The following is a 23,193-nucleotide window of genomic DNA, read 5'->3' as shown; positions in this document are numbered from 1 at the left end:
CCTCCTCGCACAAAACTGACCCTGTATGCCTTCCGTACTGCCTCCCGACTCCTTCAGAACATCTCAACAGCTTTCCCCCACATGCACTAGCCCTAACAGCTGTGTCATTCACTCATGTCTTACTATTTAGCCCCTTTACGTCATTACAGAAACTGAGTGAAGCTTCTTAGGGGTTGGGGTGCTGGGGAGGAGGTGGTTGATGTTATCAGACATTTCTGCTTGTGTGTGCAGAGTTTACATCTGTAGAAGACCCCCAGCAGTGACAATGAAGGGGAGCTGTAACTAAGACAGTCAGTGCTGCAGGTTGGCCAGTGAGTAGTGACCTCGCAGACCCATGCTGCCAATGTTGCTCTCCTGTAAGCACCCATTGACTGACTGTAGATGCAGGCAAGTCCCTGACAAGCTAGCTCACTCACCCCACCCATTGTGAGCACCTTTGCAGCTACTGTTTTCAATACTTCGTCCTCTCCATGTGATTGGAATGACAGTAGATGGTCCTCTGCCTCAGTGTTGACATGGCATCGAGACTTGCAACATCACACTCTCAGTGCCCAATGGCCAATCCGCATTTCCTCATTTCATCACTGAAGCCGTGTCCACGAGACTACAACTGCCGCCATGTCACACCCTTTCCCCAGAGCCCTCCTCTGTTCCTCCGGCCTTGCTTTGCTCCTTAACCCAGCCCCCCCAGGTGATGTGACCGACCAGTATTAGCCCAGCCAGGCTGAGACAATCCCCCACGGGCCTCATTGCAGACTACTCCCCTCACCCTGCTTGCTGCAGATGGCATGTGTTCGGGCCAAATACTGTAGCCACGTAGTACAGGTGCTAAGTGACGTTGCACGCCGAGGTAAGACAAAATGCAGATGCCCTCAACTCAGAGCACGACCACCTGCCTGGGCATTCAGCGTGCCAGTTGTCAATGCAAGGCAAGGCACAGCAGGGCAAAGGGATGTGCGCTTGCTATGATCATATGGGTTGGTACTAGGTGAATGCATGCTTAGGGAGGAAGGGAGCAGCACTGAGGGATAGCCTGGTCAAAGCTGTGTAGTATGTTCCTTTCCTTGTTTAGTATCACAGAATCCCTACAGTGTGGAAACAGGCCCTTCGGCCCAACAAGTCCACAGTGACCCTCTGAAATGTAATCCACCCAGATCCATTCCCCTACCCTATTACTCTACATTTACCCAGACTAATGCACCTCGCCCACACATTCCTGAACTCTATGGGTAATTTAGCATGACCAATTCACCTAACCTGCACATCTTTGGATTGTGTGAGGAAACTGGAGCACCTGGAGGAAATTCACGCAGACACGGAGAGAATATACAAACGCAACAGAGTCGCTCGAGGCTGAAATCGAACCCTGGTGCTGACCACTGAGCCACTGTGCCGCCTTGTACCTGTACCCAACGCAGCTGTGCATTGCTGACTGACAGTGTGCCCTGCTAGACCAGTCTGCTCTCACAAGGCACACTTCCACTGCACTGGAGGATGCCAGGATGGGTGGCAATGTCCCCCTGAAAGTGAAATGAAAGTGTAAATGCAACTTGTGCTGGTGCATTGTGCCCTGCTCTGTTGCTAACATGAACCAGCAATGAGATGAAACCTCCAAAATCCTGCTCTGGTTTCCATGTCAGGTTTTCCTGGTTTGGGTGGCGAGGCTGTTAAGATCACAACCTGTGATGGGGTGGGCTATTAATACGGTACTTGGCAAGTAATAATAATCAAATCTCGCCACACCAATTGAACAAAGTAAACAAGATTATCACAAAGCTGAGATTGGCCTCGCTGAACATCTCTCCCGACTCTCGCATTTGTCCCAGCCATAGGCCACGCCATTCAGAGCTCTGAGATTCTGCTCCGTGTTTTCATACAATACTCTATTGGTGCAAGCAGAAAGCACCCAACTCTAAAGTCCACAGCAGTGATTATCATTGTGCAAAATCAAAACAAAAGGAAGATTAAACTTTTAGAAAGCATTGAAAAAATTAGAAGGGCCATTCATGGCCACTATTAGAATACTTCAACAACATCAACTTCTCATACAGCAAACATCCCAAGGCAATCTGGCAACTTTTATTTGGTGACCCTGCTGCAATGAATCACATCTGGACATATTACAGCAGGAAGTAAAAGATTGGTCGAAGTGGTAGGTTTTAAAGAACACATGAAAGGAAGAAAGAAATACGAAGAGAATCAGAGAAATTTAGGGAGTATTGGCCCTAGGCAGCTAACAATACTAGAGCAATCAAAATGCAGATTCACAACACAGGTTGGAAGAAGGAGTTCAGATATTCCAGAGGGTTTTATGGATGGAGGAGGCTGCAGAGAGCACAAGGGATGAAGTCAGGCATAGATACAAAAACAAAGAAGTGCATTTTAAAACGAAGTTAAGCTGGCAGCAATGTACCCCTCAGCAAGCAAGCGCACACTATACATACAAGTCAGAAGTCAGGTTCAAGTGACAAATTCAAATGCCAGTGACCTTAGCACATTACGTGGTTTACACTTTACTGAAGTGGTGTCTTTCAATAGCATCATAAAACCCACCAGAACACTAAAACAGCAGCTAATGAACTTGAAAGAGCCTATACAGATAACAAACAAAACTAATGTCATTTACAAAATATCTTGCAAAAACTGTAACAAACACTACATTGGACAGACAGAAAACTAGCCAGCAGGATACATGAATGTCAACTAGACATAAAAAGAAATGACCCACTTTCACAAGTATCCTTACATACAGATGAGCAAGAACACCACTTCGACTAGGACAACACATCCAGCCGAACAGAGACACGCATGAGAATCCCTAGAAGCACGGCATTCCAACTGGAACTCAATCAACAAACACACTGACTTGGATCCCAGTTACCACCCCCTGAGAAAAATAACAGAAAATGATGTCAGCATGGGAAATGATGTCACCACAGGAAATGACATCACCAATCCAAGGAAACCTAAACACATAAATAGAAAGTGGGCCATACCACCACTGCATCATCCGGACGCTCACTGATGATGTTACCTAATATGGTGATGAAACGCCTGAAAACGAACCTTTCAGCTCAGCAAGCAAACCTACATCATGAACCGCAGCCTGAGCTACAAATCTTCTCAAAACTTGCTCATGAAGTGTGTGCATGTGTCAGCAAGCGAGAGAGCATGGGGAGCAAGAGAAAACCACCCAGACATGTTCCGTGGGCCCTGGTGTAAGATTAAGCTAAAGAAAAGGTTCTCCCGCAAAAGTTTACATTCTGGCCCAGTTATCGCCATAACATGAAATGCTGGAAAAATCTAAAACAGAGACCTACTGTACAGATAGTGAAAACAAAGATGCAACAGACACCTTCTGGCAATCCCTGATGGAGAATATGACAAAAATTGAGGAAGAATTAAAATCAGATGGATGAATAAACATGGAGACACTGAAGTCAGCGAAGTAGTAAGACGCTTCCAAAAGCCCCACTAATTACCCTTAAAAGACACTAACTACCTTAACATTACTGATTGGATGTCACATTCTCACAAAAAATGACAACTACACTTTAGAATTGATTCAGGAATTGTGAAATTGTGAAGTTGTGAAAGAGCTTTAAAGATGTTGGTCCTTGATTTGTACATGAAAATATAATTTTGTAATCTTCCCTCACAAAAGAGTTCATCGTTTGTGATCTTTCATTCACTAAAGTGGACTGGGAAAGATGAACACTAGCCACAAGCTCATGATTGTCTGGAGTTGTAATTTCTGCCAGTACCCACTCCACAGGGAATTGCCGTATTTCAAAATTACGTCTAATTTTTAATGCCACAAATTAACACTGGAACGTCTTGGAACAAATTTGATTTGACTGATGTTCGTAAGATCCTGAATGGCCTTAACAAGGCAGACAATGGGAAGAATTTTATTCTTGTGGGTGTGTCCAGACCTAGATGATATCATTTTCAAGTTAGGAGCTGCCCTTTTAAGATAAAACTGAGGGAATATTTTGTATTCAGAAGGTTGTGCAACTTTGGAACTCTTTGTCTCAGAAGCTGGTGGGGGAATAACATTAAGGCGGGGAAATATATTCTTGATGGGCAAGGGAATCAAAGGTGATCTCATTACAACTTTCAGGATTCAAAAGGGACTTGACAGGGAAAATGCTGAGAGGATGCTTCCCCACATGAGAGAATCTAGGAGCAGAGGACACAGTTTCAGAATAAAGCACTGCCCATTTAAGAATGAGATGAGAAAGAATTTCTTCTCTCAGCGAGTTGAGTGTCTTTGGAATGCCTTACCACAGAGAGCTGTGGGGACAGAGTCCTTGTGTATATTTAAGGCTGAGATAGATAGATTATTGATGAGTAAGGACATCAAGTGTTACGGGGAAAGGATAGGAAAGTTGACATGAGGAATATTGGATCAAATATGATCTTACTGAATGGCGGTGAGGGTCTCAGGACAGAACGACCTACTCTTGTTCCTATTTATTTTGGGACTGACGGGAATGCGGAATTTGGAACACAAATAATCAGCCCAGGTCTTATTGAATAGCAAAGCAGATTTGGAGGGCTAAAGGTCCTGCTTCTGTTCCTAATTCTTTTGTTTGTAAGTGAATCCCTCACTCTACTCTACAAACAAATTAATACTTGTGCTGATAATGGGTGCACATAGAAGTGAGAAAATATTTAGCTCTTCCAGATGAAACCTTTTTTCGTAATTCAAGAACAGAAAAACCTGTGACAGACAAGAAAAAAAATCCTATTGTTACGCAAACCAAAACCTACAATGAGCAGTATTAATAAATTTGCCTTAAACTTGCTAATAATTAAAGTTTCGCAATTTAAAAATTAAGTAGTTGCTGGAAATGAAAGATCAAGCTGTTAAGAAACATAATAGTACACTTAATATTAACCCACTCAATGACAAGACATGTCTGTGTGGTTATTATGGTATGCATTGTGTAATCTGAGGGAGGATAGACTAAAAAAAACAGCAAAAGCATGTAGCACTGCATGGAGCTTACTGCATCATTCGCTTTCACATTTCTGCACTTAATTTGGCCTTGATGTTTGGTGCCATCAGGACAGATTGCAGTGATGTTCACATAGACCCCATTGATTTGGTTGTCCACCTGCAGTTCTACTTCGGAAAGCAGTCTCTGTATGAAAACAAAACACACACAAAAAGAAAAATCAATTTCCCACGAACTGTGATGCAGTGGTTTTATAAACAGTAAAACAAGCTGAATGACTCAGCAAGGAAAAGCTTTGTGACATATATAAATCTTCTGTCACATGCAACACTGTTTTACTTTTGAGTGAGCCAGCACAAAATGACAAATGATCTACCAGTTTTGTATTAAATAGTCAGTGTTTTCTTGAATTATGTCCAAGTAGGAATCATCAATGATTCTTTGTATTTGAATAATATATGGAATCAGTCTTCTGTTAAAGCTTTTTCAAAAACAGTTTGAATAATAACTCACCTCGTTAGACCAGACCTGAAATGCTGTGAACAGTTTTGGGCCCTTTAACTAAAAAGAGATAAACTGACATTGCAGCCAGTCCAAGAGACGGTTTATTACACTGATACCAGTGTAAAGGGACTGTCTTATAAAGGAAAGGTTGAGTAGGTTGGGCCTTTACTTATTAGAGTTTAGAAGAATGAGAGGCAATCTTATTGAAACATATAATATTCTTAAGGGGCTTGAGAGGAAAGATGCAGAGAGGTTGCTTGCGATTTTAGAGAAGATTTGTTGTGGATCAGGTTGTAAGTTGACTCACTGAGCTGGTAGATGTGTTCTCAGACAAATGTATAGGTGTTTTTCCTTGGCTTCTCGTAGTTCCTGGGTGCCGCAGTGCGTTGTGGCTCATTTAAATAACGACCTGATGCAGTGCAGTATGTGGTTGCTGGGATGATTGCTCCTGTAGATTAGCATCTGGCCAATTTGTGTGGATTTCCTGTAGATGCTGCTGTGCAGCTCTCCATTGGCTTTTTGTTCTACTGTGACGTCTAGGAAGGGGAGTCTGTGTTTGTACTCTTCCTCTTTGGTGAACTTTACACCGGTAAGGATGTTGCTTATGTGTTTATGGGTTTCTTCTAATGTGTGTTATCCACATAGCGGACCCAAAGTTTGGGCTGGATTGTGGGAAGGGCTGTTCGTTCTAATCTCTGCATAACTGCTTCTGCTAAGAGTCCTGATATTAGTGATCCCATAGGCATTCCATTGATTTGTTTGTAGATCTTGTCGTTGAAGGTGAAGTGGGTTGTGAGGCACAAGTCTATAGTTTCAGGATGCTGTCCTTGCTGATGGAGTTGGTGCTGTTAGGCGTTTGTGTCCTTGGTTCGTCTAGCAGTGAGGTCAGTGTTTCTTTGGCTCGGGTGATGTTTATCGATGTGAATAGGGCCATCATGTTGAAGGAAACCATGATCTCGTCGTCCTCTACCTTGGTGTCTTTGATGATAAGGAATTCCTGGGTGGAGTGGATGGAGTGTCTCGAGTCTTCCACTAGGTGTTTCAGTTTGCGTTGCAGTTCCTTTGCTAGTCTGTATGTCAGTGTACCGGGAAGGGAGACTATGGGTCTGGGGGGGAACCGTGTTTATGTACCTTTGGTAATCCGTAGAAATGGGGTTTATTGGATCCTTCAGGTTTTATTCTTTGGAGGTCTGTCTTGTTAATTTCACCTGCCTTGTGTAGTTTCCTCAGGGATGCTGTAATACGGTTTTCTAACTGTGTAGACGGGTCCGTCGCCACCTGTTAGTAGGTGTCGGGGTGTCGACATTTATGAGTAGTGTGTTTGCTTCTTCAATGTATTGGAGAGGTGCAGAGAGCAGCATCTACAGGAAAGCCACGCTCACTGACTGGTACTCAACTACAGGAGCAACCATCCCAACACACACAAATGGAGCTGCATCAGAACATTTAAATGAGCCACAATACACTGTGGCACCCAGAAACTATGAGAAGCTGAGGAAAAACACCTATACAATGTATTTAGGAACGAGTACCCGATAAGCGCAGTCCGCCGATTCCTACACAACAGACCTCAACAAGAAGACAACACATCCGGAGACTCTAGCCACCCTGCCATACTTTAAAGACATCTTGGAGATAATGACCAGACTAGTCTGACCCCTAGGCATCTTGGTAGCCCACAATCCTACCACCACACTGAAATGGCTCCTGATTAATTTAATTTAAAGGACCCCATACCTACAACCAGCAGAACAAACACCATATACAAAACACCCTGCAAGGACTGCAACAAACATTACATTGGACAAGCAGGTAGGAAACTAGCCACCAGGATACATGAGCACCAACTATCCACCAAAAGACATGACCAACTAGTATCCATGCACACATAGACATTTCAATTAAGATATTACATTTATTCTGGAGAGGCTAAACAAAGACACGCACGGGAATTCCTAGAGGTCTGGCATTCAGACCAGGACTCCATTAACAAATGTATCAATTTGACTCCATTTACCAACCTCTTGGAAAAACAACCAGAAGTGACATTACCCACCACAACACACAGAGGCACATGGAGAAAGTGAGGACTGCAGATGCTAGAAATCAGAGTCGAGAGTGTGGTGCTGGAAAAAGCACAGCAGGTCAGGCAGCATCCAAGACACATAAACAGCAAGCAGAACAGAACACTAGCACTTCTTCGGAGGCTCACTGATGATGTTACCTAGCATGTTGAGAAAACATTTGAGAACAAATCTACCAGCTCAGCGAGCAAACCTAGACCCAGAGAGATTGTTTCTTCTTGTGGGAAAGTCTAGGATCAAAGAGCATAACCTCTGAATAAAAGGGTTACCCATGTAAAACAGAATAGAGAAGGAATTTCTCCTCTCAGAGGGTAGTGAATTAGAGAAATTCTCTCCTGCAGAGGGCTGTAAAGGCTGGATCATTACGTTACATTCAAGGCTGAGACAGATGGACTGAGGAGCAGGAAAATCGACGCTTCCATCAGGCTCCTGCCCGAAACCTTGATTCCCCGGCTCCTCGGATGCTGCCTGATCTGCTCTGTTTTTCCAGGAACACACTCTCAACTCTGATCTCCAGCATCTGCAGACCTCACTGTCTCCTGAGACAGACAGACTCTTTATCAGTAAAAGAATTCAGGTTATAGGACAAAGGCAGTGAAGTGGAGCTGAGAATGATCAGAACAACCATGGTCTCATTGAATGGTGGACCAGACTCAATGGGCTGAATGGCCTACTTCTGCCCATCTGTCTTATTAAGTGCCCACTTAGAATTCAGGGATAAATTTTAGTTCTTCACCATAGATGGCACAGAACATCCGAGCAGATCAGAAATCAAGCAAAACCTCTCAGCATGTCGGGCCCATCCAGACACAAAAGCCCCAGGGGTCTCCCAGGACCAATGGGCTCCACTGCCAGGCAGGCTCCCTTCACAGCAGCTGCAGATCCAGTGATTATACTGACATACAGTGGGAGGGAGAGAATGAAGAAAATCAATGGAGGGCACTTGGGTGGCAGAACAATGTAAAGAATCTGCGTACTGTTTTGCCCTTACATCTTGCTGAGGCCTCTATGTTGTCCCAAATCTAATTGCACAAGCATGGGGCCTAACTTGCTCTTTATATGGGATGTACCATGTATTGACGTCTGGGTTCAGACCCTGCTGCAGCATACAGAAGCAAGATGAACAAGGTATAGATTGCGCAATGGCTCCTGCTGACACAACTGTCCCCTCTTCCAGGAACATACCTATTTTTTTCTCTGTAAGTTCGCTTCATTAGGCTGCTGGTATATGGTGCAAATGTGAGATGGATGCTGCAAACTAGCAGGCAGTAAGCTTTCTGCTCCACACCCAACTGACTGAGGATTGCTGACCAGCAAGGCAAGCTGTCTGGTTGTGTGACTGCACTAATTGACACAGCAAAGAAAGAAAAGGAAAGGCAATGTTTTGGTACTACAATGGTAAGTGTTAAGTAGCCAAGCAGCAATACAGCAAGCACACTGCCCTGAGATGCAGCCTGGTCCAGTCTGAGCTAGGTGCCTGTCCCTGTATGTCTGGTATCCTGGTAGCAGCCTTTCAATACTAGTTGCTGGTGCACCCTACAGTGCAAGTCTGTGCTTCCTCGGGTGATCTCCAAGTGGACTGGAGAAGTACCATGATGGTTGTGAGGGTGTGCAAACTGATGGATACCAATGTTGGTAGATGAGGGATGCACGAGGCTGGTGGCTGCAGTCATTGAGGTGCTGAAGTCGCTGGTTACTTACTCTGATTTCATAGTTGAGGTTTCTTGAGATCTAGCTTGTTTGGCGTGTGACTGTTAATAAAGCATTTAACATGTGGTAAGCTGCAAAATTGGCATCTCGCCATTCAGTACTGAGAAACTGGCTTCAGTGCTTGTGAAAACCATGACAGATGGAGCAAGGATGCTCCCAATGTCAAGATAGGCCTTTCTGGGCTTCCCATCTGATTCTGTCACAAATCCTGACCTCACCTACCTCTCTCAGACCCCTGTGTGATTCTGCCTGATAGCAATCTTCAATTGAGAACTGGATAAAATACTTCAATAGGTAAAACATTCATGACTGCGCAGAATGAATTGAATTGCCCTTCCAGGCTGAAAGAATAGGGAATAACTAAAGAAGCACTTTACAAAGGAGCAGAGTAAGTGTTTTTTCTGAAATTCCACTGACTTTTCAACAGCTTGGATCAGGTTGTGGGGCCTCATTTGGCATTTTGCTAAAATAAATATTTCTCCAGTTTAACTAAATATCAGATTCATACTCATATAAAAGTATTCTTTCAAATATCAGATTCATACAAGTTTATCAAAATGTTCCTTATTATCTTCTCGGTTCTCAAAATGACATTGGCATGTAATGTCAATAAAAACTGTGTATACACACAAAAATTATAGATCAAAGTGATCATTTTCTGCCACAGTTTAGTAAAATATTCTGTTGGGATAGAAATTATTGCCAATGTAGAGAGAATAAAAAAGAAATGCTGTTGCATTAGCTGCTGTGATAACATGACCAAGTGTGCATTGAACAGAAGAAAGTGAGGACTGCAGATGCTGGAGATCAGAGTCAAGAGTGAGGTGCTGGAAAAGCACAGCAGGTCAGGCAGCATCGGAGGAGCAGGAGAATCAATGTTTCGGCCACAAGTCCTACAACAGAGTCCAAGGACCATATATATCCTCAGATCTCATCACATGGGGAGAATGAGCTGGGAGTTCAATTGTGTTCTAAAAGGTTTGGATCTGATGAGGGACACATTTTTGTCCAGAGACAATCAGGAACGATGTGGTTGGGAAACTACAGGAGAAAAAGTTGTGGGAGCACATTGAAAATGAGCTTTGATCATTTTGCAACAACGTGCATCAAACAAAAATTCTTTCTGATTTGAACACATACAGCTCTGGAAGAGCTCTGATGAAGAGTCACTGGAATCGAAATGTTAATTCTGCATTCTTTCCACAGATGCTGCCTTACCTGCAGAGTTTCACTAGCAACTTCTGTTTGCATTTCAGATCTGGAACAGGCTGGCTCACTGGTAAAAGTGCCATCAGTGTCAATGCTTTACAGTTTGGGTGCAAATATGAATTTATACACTCAGGTCTTGCCATTCAGAAAATGGTGTTTCTCTTGATCTCAAAATAAATATTAGGAATGCCACAGTTCTTTTCAAAATCTTGCATGCGCTTCTACCAAATTAATCTTAGCATTGCTAAAGCTTAGTTGTTAACCCACTCAAAAGAACAGTATTAAGAGCTACAATATAATAAATTAGAGAATAGCTGTCGTTGTTGGAGGTTAGCCACCTCAGCTATACGACATTTCTTCAAGAGTTCCTCAGGGTAGTGTTCTAGGCTGAACCATCTTCAGCTACTTCATCAATATCCTTCCCTCTATCATAAAGTCAGAATGTGGACATATGCCAATTCCGGCACAATGATCAGGCACTGAAGCAGTCCACGTCTAAATGCAGCAAGTTTGGGTGATAAGTGACAAGTAACATGCATACCACACAACTGCAAGGCAATGACCATTATGAACAAGAGAGAATCTAAAACAGACGCTTGACATTCAATGCTATTACTGTCACTGAATCCTCCACTATCAACATCCTGGGGGCGACCAGTGACCAAAAACTGAACTCGCCACACAGGTGCTGTGGTTAGAAGAGCACGTCAGGTGCAAGGAAGCTTGCAGCGAGTGACTTATCTTCTGACTCCCCAAAGCCGGTCCACCATCTTCAAGGCACAAATCAGAAGGATTACTCCCCAGATTCAATAACACTCAAGAGGCTTGACATCATCCAGGGCAAAACAATCTGCTTGACTGGTACTGCATTCACCAACAATCACATCCTCAACTGGCAATGCTCAGTCGCAGCAGTGTGTACCACATACAAGATGGAAGTTCACCAATGCTTCTTAAACAGAACCTTCCAAACCCACAACCACTACTACCTACAAAAGGAGAAAAGCAGCAGATAGGAAGGAACACCATGACCCGCAAATTACACTCCAAATCACTCACCATCCTGACATGGAAAAATGTCACCATTCTTTCAGTATCATGGTATATAAATCCTGGAACTCGCTCTCAACCGGCCTTGTGGGTAAACCTACAGCATGTGGGCTACAGCAGGTCAAGAAGATAGCCCACTGCCACTTCTCATGGACAACTTGGGATGGGCAGTAAATGCTGGCCCAGCCAGTGTTACCCACATCCCATGAATAAATAAAAAGGATTTGTTACCAAAAGATAAAATTGTGCAAAATAGCAATACTTATTCTTCCCATTCTTAGATTCTTTCAATTTAATATTTCTAGCTGAAATTTGTGCAATAATTTTCTCTGAAACAACTCCACATGGCATAGTAAACAGGAAGGATACATGTTCGCAGTTACCCAATTCAAAAGAACCAATTGTATTAAAACTAATTGTTTTCCCAAAATATCATGGAGTGCTTTACAAACACTAAAATATGTTTCAGAAGAGATTACTTGTCATTTATGAAAATTGGAAAACAATGTTCAAAAATCAATAATCAATCATTCTTCAAATAATTCTTAATGATTCACTGATTTTACATAGGGACCAAAGAGGTACAATTTTCATCTGGATCCACCTATCACCCAAAGTAGATTTTCAAAAGCTCAGTGATATAATAGGAACGATGGGAAAAATTGTGGCTCTAAGTGCTGCTACTTTTTTTGAGGTATTTGCAGTGTTTGAGTTGTTTTCCTCAAATATTAGAAGCAGTAGATTAAATTAGATTACTTACAGTGTGGAAACAGGCCCTTCAGCCCAACAAGTCCACACCGACCCGCCGAAGCGCAGCCCACCCACACCCATTCCCCTATATTCACCCAAAACTACGGGCAATTTAGCATGGCCAATTCACCTAACCTGCACATTTTTGAACTGTGGGAGGAAACTGGAGCACCCAGAGGAAACCCACGCAGACACGGGGAGAATGTGCAAACTCCACACAGTCAGTCACCTGAGGTGGGAATTGAACCCGGGTCTCTGGTGCTGTGAGGTAGCAGTGCTAACCACCGTGCCACCCACTAATTACAGTTTTATAAGCTGTTGCATTGTTTTGGAACTTTGGGGGAAAAAATAAAGTTATCAAAACGGCACTTTAAAAAGTAAGAAGAGAGACAAAAGCTGTGACCAAATGGGAAGGAATCAAACGGAGAAATAAACCTACACTGCTGTCTGACCCAGCAGTTACCTGCACAGCTGTGTTTGGTTGTGAATTCTATTGAATCACATGGATCAGTTGGAGCGGCAGTTAGAGGCAATGAGGAATTTGCAGGAGCTAGGTGGTGTGATGGATGGCAGTTGCATGGAGGGAGAAAAGTCAAAGATACAGTTTGGTAGATGGGTTTCAGTCAGGAAAGGTAGGAGAGGGAGGCTGGTTGTGCAGAAGTCTCCTGTGGCTGTCCACATCTCAAACAACGACACTGTTTTTGAAAATATAGGGGATGATGGACTCTCAGGGGAATGTAGCACTTACAGCCAGGTTTCTGTATGGAGACTCTCTCTAACATGATGAGGGGTAAGCCAGGTTCCAAGTGATCGATTGTAATAGGGGACTCTCTAGTCAGAGGGACAGACAGGTGTTTCTGCAGCCAAGAGACATCAGAATGGTGCGTTACCCCCCTGGAACCAGGATCACAGATAGCTTGGAGAGGGTGCAGAATATTCTCAAAGAGACAATCAGCCCGAGGTCATTGTACATACTGAAACTAATGACATGGGACGAGGAAAGAACAAGATTCTGAGGACAGAATCTAGGAAGTTAGACAGGAATTTAAAAAGTAAGTCCTTAGGGTAGTAATATATGGATTACTATCTGCGCTATGAGCTAGTGAAGGTAGGAATAGGAGGATAGAGCGGATGAATGTGTGGCTGTGGAGCTGGTGCAGGAGAGAAGGACTCACATTTTTGGATCAATGGAATCTCTTTGGGGGTAGAAGTGACCTGTGTAAGGAGGATAGATTACACCTGAAGTGGAAGTGGATTATTATATGAGCCGGGGCAATTTGAGAGCGCTGCTCGGAAGAATTTAAACTGGTAGGTAGGGGATGGGACTCAGGAACACAGTGAGGAAATAAATAGTCTGAGACTGGTAGAATGAGGAAAAGGGACAAGTCAAACAGTCAGGACAAGCAGAACAAAGCAGAGACGAGGTAGGACTGATAAAGTGCATTTATTTCAATGCAAGTGGTCTAACAGCTAAGGCAGATGAACTCAGTGCATGGTTAGAAACATGGGACTGGGATATCATAGCAATTACAGAGACATGGCTCAGGGATGAACAGGGCTGGCAGCTTAATGTTCAAGGGTATAGATGCAATAGGAATAATAGAAATGGGGACAAGGAGGGGTGAATTTTGTAAGAGACAACATTACAGCTATACTTAGGGAGGATATTCCTGGGAATACATCCAGGGAAATTATTTGGATGTAACTCTGAAATAGTAATAGGATGATCAACTTATTAGGATTTTACGATAGACCCCCAAACAGTCAGCAGGAAATTGAGGAAGAATTTGTAAGGAGATCTCAGTTATCTGGAAGAATAAATTATAACTTTCCAAACATACATTGGGACTGCCATAGTGTTAAGGGCTTGGATGGAGATTAATTTGTTATTTGTGTATTGAATTTTCTGATTCAGTATGTGGATGTACCTACTATAGAAGATGCAAAACATGACCTACTCCTGGAAAATAAGGCAGGGCAGCTGACTGAGGTGTCAGTGGGGGAGCACTGGGGACAGTTGGGGCCAGTGACCACAATTCTATTAGTTTTAAAATTGTGATGGAAAAGGATAGACCAGATCTAAAAGTTGAAGTTCTAAATTGGAGAAAGGCCAATTTTGACAGTATGAGGCAAGAACTTTCAAAAGCTGACTGGGAGCAGATGTTTGCAGGTAAAGGGATGGCTGGAAAATGGGAAGCCTTAAAAGATGAGATAACAAGAGTCCAGAGACAGTATGTCCTTGTTAAGGTGAAGGGCAAGACTGGTAGGTATAGGGAATGCTGGATGATTAAAGAAATTGAGGTTTTGGTCAAGAAAAAGAAGGAATAGACAGATATAGACAGCAGAGATTGACTGAATCCTTAGAAGAGTATAAGGGCAGTAGGAGTATACTTAAGAGGGAAATCAGGAGAGCAAAAAGGGGACACGAGATAGCTTTGGCAAATAGAATTAAGGAGAATGCAAAAGGGATTACATTAAGTACATTAAGGGCAAAAGGGTAACTAGGGAAAGAAAGACCAGCAAGACTGCCTATGTGTGAAACTGTAGGAGATGGGGGAGATACTAAGTGAGTATTTTGCATTAGTATTTACTGTGGAGAAGGACATAGAAGACAGAGAATGTGGGGAAATAAATAGAAACATCTTGAAAAATGCCCACATTACAAAAGAGATGGTGCTGGACATCTTAAAACGCATAAAGGTGGATAAATTCCCAGGGCCTGATCAAGTGTACCCTCAAACCCTGTGGGAAGCGATGGAAGTGATTGCAGGGCCCCTTGTTGAGATATTTGAATCATTAATAGCCAGAGGTAAGGCGCCAGAGGACTGGAGGTTGGAAAACGTGGTACCATTATTTAAGAAAGGTGGTAAGGACAAGTCAGGGAACTATAGACCAGTGTTCCTGAAATCAGTGATGGACCAGTTGTTGGAGGGAATCCTGAGAGACAGGATGTACACGTATTTGGAAAGGCAAGAATTGAATAGGATAGTCAATATGGCTTTGTGTGTGAGAAATTGTGTGCCACGAACTTGATTGAGTTTTTTGAAGTAGTAACAAAGAGGATCGTTGAGGGCAGAGAGGTAGACGTGATCTATATGGACTTCAGTAAACCATTTGACAAGGTTCCCCATGGTAGACTGGATAACAAGGTTAGATCACATGGAATACAGTGAGAACTAGTCATTTGAATACAGAACTGGCTCAAAAGTTGAAGACAGAGGGTGGTGGTGGAGGGTTGTTTTTCAGACTGGAGACCTGTGACCAGTGATGTGCCACAAGGATCGGTGCTGAGTCCACTGCTTTCTGTCAGTTATATAAATGATTTGGATGTGACCATAGGAGGTATAGTTCATAAGTTTGCAGATGACACCAAAATTGGAGGTGAAGTGGACAACGAAGAAGGTTACTCAGATTACAATGTGATCTTTATCAAATGGGCCAATGGGCCGAGGAGTGGCAGTTGGAATTTAATTTAGATGAATGTGAGGCACTGCATTTTGGAAAAGGAAAACTTAGCAGGACTTATACACTTAATGGTAAGGTCCTGGGGAGTGCTGCTGAACAAAGAGACCTTTGAATGCAGGTTCATGAAAGTGGAGTTGCAAGTAGATAGAGTAGTGAAGAAGGCATTTTGTACACTTGCCTTTATTGGTCAGTGCATTGAGCATAGGAGTTGGGAGGTCATGGGGTGGCTGTACAGCACATTAGTTTGGCCACTTTTTGAATACGGCGTGCAATTTTGGTTTTCCTCTTACAGGGAGGATGTTGTGAAACTTGAAAGGGTTCAGAAAAGGTTTAAGGATGCTGCCAGGGTTGGAGGTTTTGAGCTATGGTGAGAGACTGAAAGGTTGGGGCTGTTTTCCCTGGAGCATCAGAGGCTGAGGGGTGACCGTGTGGATGTTTACAAAATCATGAGGGATATTGATTGGCTATTCACCCTATGTCTTTTCCCTGGGGTGGAGGAGTCCAAAATTAGAGGACATAGGTTTAGGGTGAGAGGAGAAAGATTTAAAAGGGATCTTGGGAGCAACCTTTTCACAGAGGATGGTGCGTGTGTGGATCAAGCTGCCAGAGGAAGTGGTGGAGGCTGGTGCAATTTATAACATTAAAAAGGCACCTGGTTGGATTGAACAGGAAGGGTTCAAAAGTCTATTTCCGTGCTGTACAACTCTATGAATTATGTTAATGTAATTACAGTAGAGAATATTAACAGAAGAACTGATGCATGTGCTAAAAATAATGCAAAAAGGTAACGAGAGTAGTTGGAAGATTATTATATTTATCTATTACATGTAATGAACTATAAGGAACAGTAGTGCAAAGAGAAACCATAAAATAGTTTGAAAATGCCAAATGAATAAGTTAGCAAGATTCTGTTAAGCTGACAAGTTGGACAACCAGCAAAGATCCATCAAAATCAAACAGTATTTGGGCACTTTATAGAATCCCAATAGTGTAGGAGCAGGTAATTTGGCCCATCAAGTTCACACTGACCCTCAGAAGAGCATCCCATCATACCCATCTCCTACAACCCTGCGTATCCCATAGCTAATTCATCTAACCTACATATCCCTGGACACTTCGGACAATTCAGCATGGTTAATTCACCTAATCTGCACATCTTTGGACAATGGGGAAAAAAGCAGAGCACCTGGGAGGAAACCCACGCAGACACGGGGAGAATGTGCAAACTTCACATGAGCAATCACCCGAGGGTGGAAGCAAACCTGGGTCCCTGGTGCTGGGAAGCAACAGTGCTAACCACTGAACCACGATGCTGCCCGAAGAAGGGAAGGATAGGAGTACCATGCACTGGCCGGGAATCAAACCCAGGCCTCCGGCATGGTAAACAAAAAAGTCTACCACTGAACCTTTAATGGAATCACTGCACACAAGCACTTTATATATGATTTCCTGGCCGACAGTATCCCCACGAGGACACGTTCTAGGCGGAGCACCCATCTCACTCCTGGGCAATCTCCAGCTTAAGTGGTGATTTAAATCCATCTTGAAAACAGTGTTTCAACTCTCAATATTCAGTTAAAAAGTGAGACTGCTGCCAAATAAGCCAAGCTGATATGGATGATTTCTATTTTTCTATTGAATTTCCTGCTTTGTTGTTTTTTTTTCAAATGGATGTTTTGCCAATGTTTAGAAGATTTTCAGGACACCAGGTCGAGTGTAGATCCTACTGATAGATTAGACATGAAACAGATTTCCAAAGTTTTGGAAGGCAATCGTTTAGTGCAGCTTTCCAGTAAACATGCAAAAGAAATCTTCATGTACTGCCAATTGTTTCATTCCTGTGTAATTGGAAAGATCCCATCAGTATAAACACAAGCCATATTTGTTTACCTCATCTCTTCACTTGCTTCTATAAATTCAAAATCGTCCCTTAAATACATTCTGTTCTTGCTGTTCAATGTGCTTAATCAGCTAGATAATTAGCATTAGAGAGTGTTTTATTATGTACAGCGTCGGATTTGTAGATCTGAGGAGCGATAGACTTTTGAGGATTTGAAATGTAGGTCTTTTCTCAGGGTACTCATGAGATAAAAGAAGACATTATTCACAAATTAGAAATCTGTTGTTAAGCCCACATACGCTATTCTCAACTTTTTTTTTAAAACAACAAGGAGCAAGAGTACATCACTCAAGCCCTCGAGCCTGCTCTGCCATTGGATAAGATCGTGGATAATCTGACTGCGGTATCAATTCTACATTCCTGCTTACCTCTGATAACCTTTCACCCCTTTACTTTCCAAGAACCTATGTACTTCTGCTTTTAAAATGTTCAGACTCTCGCTTTGAAAAGATGGTTGAAGCAAGGTTCAAAATATGCATGTACCTCAGGGAAAATACCTGATGAATGACCCATGATTTTTAAACAATGATCCGGTTTTAATCAGTTTTAATTTCTCCCATGGGAGGAAAGATCCACATGGAATCATAGCTACAGAAGAGGTCCTCTATCTCATCGAGTCTGTACTGCCAAAATTACACAATCACCTATACTAGTTCCACTGTCCAATACTAGGCCAAAGCCTTAAATTAGATTACATTACAATGTGGAAACAGGCCCTTCTGCCCAACAAGTCCACACCGACCCGCCGAAGCGAAACCCACCCATACCCCTACATTTACCCCTTACCTAACACTACGGGCAATTTAGCATGGCCAATTCACCTGACCTGCACATCTTTGGATTGTGGGAGGAAACCGGAGCACCCGGAGGAAACCCACGCAGACACGGGGAGAACGTGCAAACTCCACACAGACAGTCGCCTGAGGTGGGAATTGAACCCGGGTCTCCGGCGCTGTGAGGCAGCAGTGCTAACCACTGTGCCACCGTGCCGCCCAATTTTGATGAATGACCCATGATTTTTAAACAATGTTATTCAAAATTGGTGGTGTGGTGTACAGCGAAGAAGGTTAGCTCAGATTACAACAGGGTCTTGATCAGATGAGCCAACGGGCTGAGAAATGGCAGATGGAGTTTAATTCAAACAAATGGGAGGTGCTGCATTTTGGGAAAGCAAATCTTAGCAGGATTTATACACTTAATGGTAAGGTCCTATGGAGTGTTGCTGAACAAAGAGACCTTGAAGTGCAGGTTCATAGCTCCTTGAAAGTGGAGTTGCAGTTAGATGGAATGGTGAAGAAGGTGTTTGGTGTGCTTTCCTTTATTGGTCAGAGTATTGAATACAGGAGTTGGGAGGTCATGTTGTGGCTGTACAGGACATTGGTTAGGCCACTGTTGGAATATTGCATGCAATTCTGGTCTCCTTCCTATCAGAGAGATGTTGTGAAACTTGAAAGGGTTCAGAAAAGATTTACAAGGATGTTGCCAGGGTTGGAGGATTTGAGCTATAAGGAGAGGATGAACAGGCTCGGGCTGTTTTCCCTGGAGCATCGGAGGCTGAGGGGTGACCTTATAGAGGTTTATAAAATTGTGAGGGGCATGGATAGGATAAACAGACAAAGTCGTTTCCCTGGGATCGGGGAGTCCAGAACTAGAGGGCATAGGTTTAGAGTGAGAGGTGAAAGATATAAAAGAGACCCAAGGGGCAACGTTTTCAGGCAGAGGGTGGTACGTGTATGGAATGAGCTGCCAGAGGATGTGGTGGAGGCTGGTACAATTGCAACATTTAAGAGGCATTTGGATGGGTATATGAATAGGAAGGGTTTGGAGGGATATGGGCCGGGTGCTGGCAGGTGGGACTAGATTGGGTTGGGATATCTGGTTGGCATGGACTGGTTGGACTGAAGGGTCTGTTTCCATGCTGTACATCTCTATCACTCTATGACCCTAAGTACTAATCTAAGTACTTCTAAAGATTGTAAAGTTACTCACTTCAACTACCCGCCTAGACAGTGCATTCCAGACTGCCATCACTTTCTGGAGGAAAAATATTTTCCTCAAATCCCCTCTAAATCTTTCACCTTAAAAGTGTGCCATAGTTCTTGACCCTTAACTAAGAGGAATACCACAAGTGTATACAATGGCCTCGTGGTATTATCGCTAGACTATTATTCCAGAGATCCAGGTAATTAAATAAGAGTTTAACGATGACCATGAAACCATTGCCAATTGTCAGGAAAATCCATTTGGTTCACTAATATCTCTTAAGAAAGAAAATCTGCTATCCTTACCTGTTCTGGCCTACATGTGACTCCAGACCCACAGCAATGTAGTTGACTCTTAACTGCACTATGGGCAATTAGGGATGAGCAATGATTGTTGTTCCACTCAGTGTCACCACATCCCATGAATTATCTTTTTTAAAAAGACAGCTACTTTCTATTCGTCTTGTCCATCCTCAATCTTCTACACTTCTATCAGATCCAACTCAATCTTGCCAAGCAAACAACCTAACCTCATCCAGCCTCTCTTCAAAGCTGAAATGCTCCATTCTGCTCCAGGTGAAGTGCATCCTAAGACCTTCCTCCTCACTGTCAATACCTGCCAATCTAATGTCTCATCGCAAACTTACTTATCATCCACTCCCCTTATCACCCCCTCTGTCAAAACTCAGAATCCTTAACATTATTAACAAATTGCGTTGAACTCTTCTAAACTTCAGCAGAAACAAGCCCAGCCTATCCTAACCTTTCTCCTAAGATAACCTTCTCATTCCACTCATTAGTTTTGTAAGTCTTTCCTGAACTATTTCCAACACATTTTACCTAAATAAGGTGATCTAATACTGTGCACAGTACTCCAGATGTGGTTTCACCAGTGTCCCTTATAACTTAAGCATAGTCTCCCTACTTAGAATTCAATTCCCCTCACGATGAAGGATAACATTCTATTAGCTTCCCTACCTCCTTGTTTACCTGCATACTAACCTATTGTGACAAATGCACTAGGGAATTTGGATCCTTCTGCATCCCAGAGCTTTTCAAACTGTCACCATTTAGATAATATACTGTTATTCTCTGCACAAAAAATACATTTTTGCATTTCCCACATTATGTTCCATTTAGAGTTAGAGATGTACAGCACGGAAACGGACCTTTGGTCCAACTTGTCCATGCTGACCAGATATCCCAACCCAATCTATTTCCACCTGCTAGCACCTGGCTCATATCCTTCCAAACCTTTCCTATTCATATATTCATCCAGATACCTTTTAAATGTTGCAATTGTACCAGCCTCCACCATTTTCTCTGGCAGCTCATTCCATACAGGCACCACCCTCTGCGTGAAAACATTGCCTCTTAGGTCTCTTTTATATCTTTCCCCTCTCACCCTAGTGCCTGCTAGTTCCGGACTCCTCCACCCCAGGGAAAAGACCTTGCCTATTTATCCTATCCATGCCCCTCATGATTTTATAAACCTCTATAAAGTCACCCCTCAGCCTCTGATGCTCCAGGGAAAACAGACCTAGCCTATTCAACCTCTCTTTATAGCTCAAATCCTCCAATCTTCGCAACATCCTTGTAAATCTTTTCTGAACCCTTTCAAGTTTCACAACATCTTTCCCATAGGAAGTTGAGCAGAACTGCACGCAATATTCCAACAGTGTCCTAACCAATGACCTGTACAGCCACAACATGACCTCCCAACTCCTGCACTCAATACTCTGACCAATAAAGGAAAGCATACCAAACACCTTCTTCACTATCCTACCTACCTGTGACTCCACTTTCAAGGAGCTATGAACCTGCACTCCAAGGTGTCTTGTTCAGCAACACTCCCGAGGACCTTATCATTAAGTGTATAAGTCCAGCTATAATTTGCTTTTGCAAAATGCAGCACCTCATATTTATCTGAATTAAACTCCATCTGCCACTTCTCAGCCCATTGGCCCATCTGATCAAGATCTCATTGTAATCTGAGGTAATCGCTGTCCAGTACACCTCTAATTTTGGTGTCATCTGCAAACTTACTAACTGTACCTCACATCCAAATCATTTATATAAATGATGAAAAATACTGGACCCAGCACCGATTGCTGTGGCACTCCACTGGTCACAGGCCTCCAGTCTGAAAAACAACCGTCCATCACCACCCTCTGTCTTTACCTTTGAGCCAGTTCTCTATCCAAATGGCTAGTTCTCCCTGTATTCCATGATATCTAACCTTGCTAACGAGTCTCCCATGGGGAACCTTGTTGAATGCCTTACTAAAGTCCATGTAGATCCCACATCCTTTCCCAATCACAGTATATATTACAGCCTCCTCTTTATACTTAATTTCTAACTTACCTTTATATCACCAGTATAAAAAGGTAATTATTTTCCATACTAATCTGTGGCATAGCAATTTATCTAATACCTTCTGGAAATCCAAGTACATCTACCAGATGTAAATATTGTCCGGTGTAAATATTAGCTCCTCAAGGAATCCAATAGATTGGTCAAACGTGACTTTCCTTTCATGAAACCATCTTGACTCAGCCTGATTGCCTTAAATTTATTTAATTGCCTTGCTATAATTTCTAATATATAGATATTTGTTGCTTTCTGTCTCCCTCCCTTTTGAATAAAAAAGTTATTATTTGCTAACTCCCATTCTAATAAGATGATCCAATAAATGAAGAAGCTTTGAAACATGAAAAGCAATGCAGACACTATCTCACCAGACAATTCTTTTAAGACCCTCGGATGAAGTCGATCAGGATCAAAGTACTTAACTCGTAGCGCTATCAATTTATTCATTATCACATCTCTCGTGATTGTAGTGTTCCTGAGTTTATCCCTCCCTTCTATTTCCTTATTTATAGCTATTTCTGAGATATTACTTGCATCATCTACTGTGAAGGCCAATGCAAAAGTCCTGCCCATTCCATTTCCTTATTTTCTCATTGTTAATTCTCCAGTCTCACGTTTTATAAGATCAATGCTCACTTTGTTAACTCTATCTTCTAAAAGTTTTAATAGAATCGCTTACCATCTGATTTTATATTTCTGGCGAGCTTTCTTTCATACTGTCATAGAGATGTACAGCATGGAAATAGACCCTTCGGTCCAACCTGTCCATGCCGATCAGATATCCCAACCCAATCTAGTCCCACCTGCCAGCACCTGGCCCATATCCCTCCAAACCCTTCCTATTCATATACCCATCCAAATGCCTCTTAAATGTTGCAATTGTACCAGCCTCCACCACTTCCTCTGGCAGCTCATTCCATACCCATAACACCCTTTGCTTGAAAACGTTGCCCCTTAGGTCTCTTTTATATCTTTCCCCTATCACCCTAACCTATGCCCTCTAGTTCTGGATTCCCCCACCCCAGGGAAAAGACTTTGTCTATTTACCCTATCCGTGCCCCTTATAATTTTGTAAACCTCTATAAGGTCACCCCTCAGCCTCCGACGCTCCAGGGAAAACAGCCCCAGCCTGTTCAGCCTCTCCCTACAGCTCAAATCCTCCAACCCTGGCAACATCCTTGTAAATCTTTTCTGAACCCTTTCTA

The 23,193-nt window shown here is 42.9% G+C and overlaps 1 protein-coding gene across 6 annotated transcripts in view; it reads right to left on the bottom strand.

The window, feature by feature from the left end:
- The window catches only part of itgb8 (integrin, beta 8), a 102,979-nt gene that overhangs the window by 29,763 nt on the left and 50,023 nt on the right, over window positions 1-23,193 (bottom strand). For all 6 annotated transcript variants that reach the window (XM_043689790.1, XM_043689788.1, XM_043689791.1 and 3 more), the window contains exon 9: window positions 5,016-5,150. In XM_043689790.1, coding sequence (XP_043545725.1) covers window positions 5,016-5,150 — 135 coding nt within the window. The remainder of the gene's footprint in view (window positions 1-5,015; window positions 5,151-23,193) is intronic.

Source organism: Chiloscyllium plagiosum, chromosome 5, assembly GCF_004010195.1.
Source record: "Chiloscyllium plagiosum isolate BGI_BamShark_2017 chromosome 5, ASM401019v2, whole genome shotgun sequence".
Lineage (NCBI taxonomy): Eukaryota > Metazoa > Chordata > Chondrichthyes > Orectolobiformes > Hemiscylliidae > Chiloscyllium > Chiloscyllium plagiosum.
The sequence above is the reverse complement of the archived record's forward strand: the minus strand, read 5'-3'. Positions and strand labels throughout refer to the sequence as shown.